The sequence below is a fragment of the Alnus glutinosa genome, chromosome 7, assembly GCF_958979055.1.
Source record: "Alnus glutinosa chromosome 7, dhAlnGlut1.1, whole genome shotgun sequence".
NCBI classification, from domain to species: domain Eukaryota; kingdom Viridiplantae; phylum Streptophyta; class Magnoliopsida; order Fagales; family Betulaceae; genus Alnus; species Alnus glutinosa.
In genome coordinates, this window is record NC_084892.1 from 23,930,516 (window position 1) to 23,937,882 (window position 7,367).

At 36.5% G+C, this 7,367-nt stretch overlaps 1 protein-coding gene across 3 annotated transcripts; it reads left to right on the forward strand.

Annotated features, from left to right (window-relative positions):
• Positions 1-200: 200 nt before the first annotated feature.
• LOC133873670 (pentatricopeptide repeat-containing protein At3g53700, chloroplastic) lies at positions 201-5,024 on the forward strand. 3 transcript variants are annotated; one of them, XM_062311408.1, is made up of 3 exons: positions 201-2,917; positions 3,008-3,073; positions 4,353-5,024. In XM_062311408.1, exon 1 carries the CDS (start codon positions 254-256, stop codon positions 2,813-2,815), a length of 2,562 nt encoding a protein of 853 aa, XP_062167392.1. In that variant the 5' UTR covers positions 201-253; the 3' UTR covers positions 2,816-2,917; positions 3,008-3,073; positions 4,353-5,024. The 3 variants fall into 3 exon arrangements, with proteins under 3 accessions (XP_062167392.1, XP_062167393.1, XP_062167391.1); XM_062311409.1 differs by lacking the exon at positions 3,008-3,073; XM_062311407.1 differs by lacking the exon at positions 4,353-5,024 and having other exon boundaries at positions 3,008-3,307.
• The last annotated feature ends 2,343 nt before the right edge of the window (positions 5,025-7,367 follow it).

Genomic DNA, 7,367 nt, shown 5'->3' on the forward strand with positions numbered 1-7,367 from the left:
TTAAAGCAAATTTGGCTGCACATATCGTAGAGGTATGGTAGTAACGCATTAAAGTAATAATATCAATTAGGGGGCTTTACAAGTCATTAGTTAATCTAAAAAATCTGATGTGTCAAATCGAATTGGATGATATAAATATCAATACGAGGTTTTATTGAGAAAATTTATAAAATTTACAGCATTAGAAGAAAAACATATAAAAAGAAACCGGGCAATTCTCTTCGGAGGATACGGTTTTGCATCTTCACGAAGCATGGATGACACTTTTGTTGCCGTTTTCTCTTTAAAAGCCGTGTGTCGCTTATGTCATGTCATCTGGGCCGTGGAAACGATGGGTCGTTTAGTACCTACCTTGTCAATAACAAGGAGTAGCCCTACTGCTGATTTCACTATACGAACTGTGAGTTCTTCCTCTCTCTTAATCCTATCTGCACCTGCACCTGCCACTGAAAAACTCTCTCTCGCACCTTCACATGTTTGTCAAATTGCCCAAATGGCTTTCTCTTCCTGTCTGAAATGCTATCCTTACTCTCTCCCACATACCACAAACCACCGCCACCTCCCACTGCCCCTTTCTTTTCCTCACAAACCTACCTCCAATTTCTTCAAATCCTGCGCCTCCACGCAACGCCATGAGCAGCTCACAGCCGCATCTCCACTCTCCGAATCAACTCCAACCAATCAGCTCCTTCCAGACTTCACCACAAAGCAACTCCTCGACACCCTCCGTCACCAGAACGACGAGTCTTCAGCCCTTCGCATATTCGAATGGGCCTCGAAGCAGCCCAATTTCGCACCCAATTCGTTGATATACGAAGAAGTTCTTTGTAAGCTTGGAAAGGTGGGGTCTTTCGAATCGATGAGGAATGTCTTGGAAGAGATGAAGCTCGCGGGCTGTGAGATTAGTACAGGTACTTTCTTGATTTTTGTTGAGAGCTACGCCAAGTTTGAATTATATGACGAAGTTATTGGTGTTATGGAAACGATGCAAGATGAATTTGGGTTGAAACCCAACACGCATTTTTGTAATTTCTTGTTGAATGTTCTTATTGATGGTAACAAGCTTAAACTTGTTGAAGACATGCATTCAAGTATGGTGAGTAGAGGAATTGAGCCGGACGTTTCGACCTTTAATATATTGATAAAGGCTCTCTGTAAAGCCCATCAAATTAGGCCGGCCATTTTGATGATGGAAGAGATGCCAAGCAATGGTTTGTCGCCCGATGAAAAAACTTTCACGACACTAATGCAAGGGTATATTGAAGAAGGTAATATGAGTGGTGCATTGAGAATTAGAGAACAGATGGTAGAATCTGGGTGCCCATGTACTAGTGTGACGGTTAATGTTTTGATTAATGGGTTTTGCAAAGGGGGTAGGATTCAAGAAGCATTGAGTTTTATACAGGAGATGTCCAATCAGGGCTTCCGTCCTGATCAGTTTACGTTCAATACATTGGTTAACGGTTTGTGCAGGGCGGGGCATGTCAAGCATGCTTTAGAGGTCATGGATTTAATGCTCCAGGAGGGGTTCGATCCGGATATATTTACATATAACTCTTTGATTTCTGGGTTGTGTAAATTGGGTGAGGCTGAAGAGGCAGTGGAAGTTCTCAATCAGATGGTTTCAAGGGATTGTTCCCCTAACACTGTCACTTACAACACTCTAATTAGCACCTTGTGTAAGGAGAACCAAATTGAAGAGGCCACTGAACTTGCTCGTGTTCTCACGAGCAAGGGAATTTTACCTGATGTGTGTACGTTTAACTCTCTTATACAAGGTCTCTGCTTGACCAGTAATCATAGAATTGCAATGGAGCTGTTTGAGGAGATGAAGAACAAAGGATGTGAACCTGATGAATTTACTTACAGTATGTTGATTGACAGTCTTTGTTCTAGAGGGAAACTTGAGAAAGCTTTGAGCCTGCTGAAAGAAATGGAGTCGAGTGGCTGTGCACGGAATGTAGTTGTATACAATACTTTGATCGATGGGTTTTGCAAAAACAAGAGAATTGAGGATGCAGAGGAGATTTTTGATCAGATGGAACTCCTAGGGGTTTCAAGAAATTCGGTGACCTACAATAGCCTTATTGATGGTCTTTGTAAGAGCAGGAGGGTGGAAGAGGCTGCTGAGCTTATGGACCAGATGATAATGGAAGGACTGAAGCCTGACAAGTTCACATACAATTCCCTTCTCACACACTTCTGCAGGGCCGGGGATATAAAAAAGGCAGCAGATATAGTTCAAAGTATGACTTCAAATGGGTGTGAACCAGACATTGTCACCTATGGAACTCTTATTGGGGGCCTTTGTAGGGCTGGTAGAATCGAGGTTGCAAATAGGCTTCTCAGAACTGTTCAGATTAAAGGAATGGTCTTGACTCCTCAGGCTTATAATCCTGTCCTTCAAGCACTATTTAAGCGAAAGAGAACAAAAGAAGGCATGATGCTTTTTAGAGAAATGATGGAGAAGGGTGATCCTCCAGATGCTATATCGTATAAATTTGTTTGTCGTGGGCTTTGCAATGGTGGAGGACCAATTGGAGAAGCTGTTGATTTTATGGTTGAGATGATGGAGAGAGGATTTGTTCCGGAATTCTCATCATTTGTATATCTGGCTGAAGGACTTTGTGCTTTATCCATGGAGGACACCCTAATTAAGCTTGTTGATATGGTCATGGAGAAAGCTGGCTTCTCAGACAGTGAAGCTTCCATGATAAGGGGTTTTCTCAAAATCCGTAAGTTTCAAGATGCATTGGCCACTCTTGGTGATATCTTAGATAGCCAACAACCCAGAAAAGCTTACAGGCGAAGATGAAATTAGAACGCTTTTGTGCTAATTGGCAAGGGCCACGCTTCCTGGTTGCTAATCTGAAGCTTTTGGATCACCCTTCAGTGCAGCGGGTGATGCAGTGCAAAGGTAAGGAAGATGATTAAGGGATTTAGAAGGTGCTATGCTTGAGTTAATACTTTATAGTAATATTGGTTCTCTTTGGCTTGCCTTGTGTAGGAGATTCCCTTATACATCTTCAATGTCAATATTTGCAGAAGAAGAGGAACTAGGGATTTTTGTTGTGTAAGTTGGCATCCGTTTCATTTCTTAACGGATATCATTGTTTCTGGCACTGAATTTCTAGTAATGGTGTATGAATGCATTCAGGCTGTAGGATTAACTTGGATTCTTTTTCAACTAAACTGCACACCAACAGGGTCGAGCTTCTAGTTACACCTCCATTAGGGTGTTTATATGTAAATTAGACATGTAGAATAAAATAGAAGGGAAAGACTCCTAAGCATGTTGTATGTTTAATGCGTTCGTCCCTTCTCTTCTGTGCATAAGTTGTTAGATACTCACTTAATGGTTTGGTTTATATCTAGGAAAAATTGCTTAAAAGGTTCTTAAGGTATGACTTTTTATCACATCACTCCTTAAGATTTAAATTTTATCTAGTTACTCTTGAAGGTTCTAATTGTTATCAAATAGATCATTTTGTTTACTTTTCGTTAAATTTTAATAGTGCTGTCACGTCATACCCAATTAGAGGGGCAGTCACTCGGGTTGATGGTAGCTTTCGCAACCACCCTCAACAAATGGGGGTGGCCACGCAAGCCACCCCCGCAGCTGGGGAGCTGGGGTGACTTGAGTGGTCACCCCACCTCTGGTTTTTCTTTTATATATATATATATAAATTAATTAAAGAGGACACATGTTACCTTCTTATTGGATATGACATGGCAGTACAGTTAAAAATTTAATGGAAGTGGACGGAATGATCTATTTGATAATAATTGAAACTTTAAAGAGTAAATCGATAAAATTTAAACTTTAGGGAGTGATTAGATAAATGTGCATTTTCCCTAATATTTATCACAATTGCTATTTTGTTTGCCAATTTCAGCAAAGTGCATACACACAGTGTATTTAGTACGGTTGTCTATGCTACACACATTTTGGAATCTTCTGGCTGATTAACAAATAATGGTTGAACTTTCGCGTCTGAATTTTTCTTTGATTTGAGTCGAGCACCAACTTAAAAATTACATTGTCTTCGCAATTCATGTATGCCATAAAATGCATGTCCATATGCCGTAAGAAGATAGGTAAAAGATGAAAATTTCAGTTCAATCGAAGTCTACTTAGTGATTTGATTTTATTTTTTTGTTGTAGTTTTGGTTTTGGTTTATGGTTTTGTTACCGAATGGCCAAATGATGAATTTGTTAGATTTTTAGTATTGGCCTATTTCGGTGATCGAAGCATGTGTTGTAAGTTTGGAACAATTAGTTGTTTTGGTGGTTATATTTTGAAGTTGAAGTTGTGAAATTTACATTGGTGTCAATCGACCTGTCCTGACAGGGTTGATCTAGTAGAGCCACGGAGAGCCTTGTCAGCTAGGGCGCCTACAACACGTCCTGACAAAGCACAAGTATGAAGACTTACAACGCAACATTAGCAAGGCTGTCAACTGGGATGTGAGTTTTAGGAACCTACCCGAGAGGTTCATTAGCTGGGTCATCAGTTAGGTCTTACGCCTTTGTTAATTGGCTAATGATTCTTTCAAAATCCTAGAGGAGTCCTGACGGGACTACTAAAGTGTCCCTTTAGCTGCTAGATGACCTTCATATGTTTGAAGGCTTTTTCACATGCATAAGTTAGGGTTTTCATAATTTTTTTCTATATAAGGATATGTATGGTCGATTGAGGACTAAACCTAAGCATATAGAGCAGTTTATATTCATAGCTTAGCTTCATCTTTATTGTGTACAGAGAGAATACTTTGGTTAGATCTTCCGTTTGCTTAATTTTCTTGAAGTGATCATCAAACCACACCTTTCATCGTTCATCAACCATTTGTAGTTTACCGATGGGTTGGTAAGGAGAACAAGAAGAAAGATTGCTAGTGAGGAATTAGAGCTACTGCGGCAGGAGACAAATGAGAGTGCATGTTTGTGTATAAAAGTTTAAGTCATTACAAATGGTATGTTTTTAATCTTTCTTAGTGGATTAATTGGTTTTCTTGGTTTGACTATCCTGAAATGGTTTTACATTTGATGTGTTATTCAAAAGTTTTCCACTTCGTGAACAATTTGGTTGTGTTGATTGTGTGATAAGTTTGCTTTTTGGTTTGGATTTATTTTTCTGCTGCATAATTTTTGTTAAATTTACTGCATAATTGTATTTTGTGTGCTTTGTGGGTAAAACGTGTGACTTTCATCAAAGAAGTAAGAGATTGTGCTGTGAAAGCATTTCGATTTCGAGTTACCTTATTTCAAGAATTTCCAAGGAAGTAAGAGAATTTGCTATGAAACCATTTCATAAATTATTTTAAAATCCAGAATTATCTTATTTTAAGAGTTTCCAGAGAAGAATGAGATTTTATTTTCTTTGAAAGTATTATTGAAAAGTTTCAAGTTCTTTTTTTTTTTTTTTTTTCAATATATTCACTTACTGAGTTTCCCAGACTCACTCACCCATTTTTCTCCTTTATTTTTATTTTTTTACTGATAATGTTGGTTAGATTGTAGGTCGGAGTAATCAGTAGGCAAAGCCTCTAGCTCCTTTCTCAATAGAATCCTTTGCAGACTTAAAGCATTGGAAGTATTTACGTCGGCACACCGGACAAGTTTCTGTGCTAACCTTTATTTCCTTTTGTAGGCCCTCCTTATGTGAAGTTGGACAAAATATCCTCTCAATTTTAAGTGAAATTGAGAAAAGACATTTCATGATCATGATCTTATTTTGTTTTATCTAATGATGTATATGACGTTATATTATTTAATTTTTTTAAAATAACGTAACATATTCACCATTTAGCATCATATATATATATATATATATATATATATATATATACCATTAAATCTTTGAAATAATCTTCTTCTTTTTTTAAGGAAAAACGAAGTAAAATCTGTAAACATTGTGAGGGAATTACAGGCAGCTAAAACATGTTGTTTCCATTATAATGGAAATTAGTCATTTCATACTTAATAATCTTAACTATGAAATGACTAATTTCCATTATGCTTTAAATAAATATGTTCCTATTCCCTGAAGTTGGACGTGGGTTTATCTGATCAAGATTTTTTATAATTTCAATAAGATTGTATATTATCAAATTATGTGAATTTAGACCTTTTTTTGCACTGAATGGCTTGAAAAATTATATCTATTAAAAAGATAAAATTTTACTAATGAGAATTGAGTATATTTTCATCAAATTTTTACACTTTACATCGTAGAAAAATTTTAAGCAAAAAATTATCTTTTGATTTACTAAAGAATAATCGTCTCTTTAAAAGTAAATAAAAAGCCTTTTGAAATGATTTTATTTTTTGGGAAAATTATATTTTAGTCCCTCAAATTACCATATGTTTTGCAACTAGCCTTATAAACTGCAAACACTTTGATTCTGGCCCTCCAAACTACTAAAACTTTTGAAAAATGCTCAATTTGGCGAAACATCCCCATATTACCCCTTGGTCAGGTGTCATTTTTCAATTAAAAAATTAATATTTAAAAATAAAATAAAATAGGTAACTAAAGAAAACTTATTTTTTATTTTTTAAAAATAAAGAAAATGGGATGGCTCGCAGGCCACTCCGGCCCTTGGGGGTGGCCGCACGGCAACCGCTAGTGGCCGGGGGTAGCTTTTAGGCCACCCCAAATGGATTTCAGGGTGGCTCGAAAGCCACTCCTAAAAAAAAAAAAAAAATAGTTTTTAATTGAAAAATGACATGTGGCAGAGGGTAATATGGGGATATTTCATCAAATTGGACATTTTTCAAAGATTTTTGTAGTTTGGAGGGCCAGAGTTGGAGTGTTGGCAATTTGTGGAGTAAGTTGCAAAATATATGGTAATTTGAAGGGTTAAAATGTAAATTTTTCTTATTTTATTTATTTATTTTATGCCTTGGAAATATGTCCAATTTTTAATAGATATAATTTTTTAAGCGGTTCGATATAAAGAATGACCTAAATTCACGTAATTTGAAAATTTTAAAGAATTCTTATCCATGGTTTATCGCTCTTAATAAAAAAATTTCATTACAAGTTCGTCGATTAGGATTATTTATTATCATTTGCCTTTTCCGAGATGATACAATCAAAGTGGCAAACCTTGTATTATAATGAATTCTTTTGAAAAATTGCGTATGTAAGAACTAAGAAGGCATTCATTATTTATTAAGTACTCTTTTTGTAACAAAAGTTCAAGTTTACCTAAAATTTTTGTCAAGTTTTTTCAGATTCATATTACCAAAATTAATGTCATATTTTGTTCGCCAATAAAAAAGCTCTTCATTCAATTTATTCATGAATGAGTTCTACGGTTCTCTCTCTCTCTCTCTCTCTCTCTCTCTCCCATCTTTCTCA

Coding starts and splice junctions, on each gene's coding strand:
- LOC133873670 (XM_062311408.1), top strand. CDS start 254: ATGGATGACACTTTTGTTGCCGTTTTCTCTTTAAAAGCCGTGTGTCGC.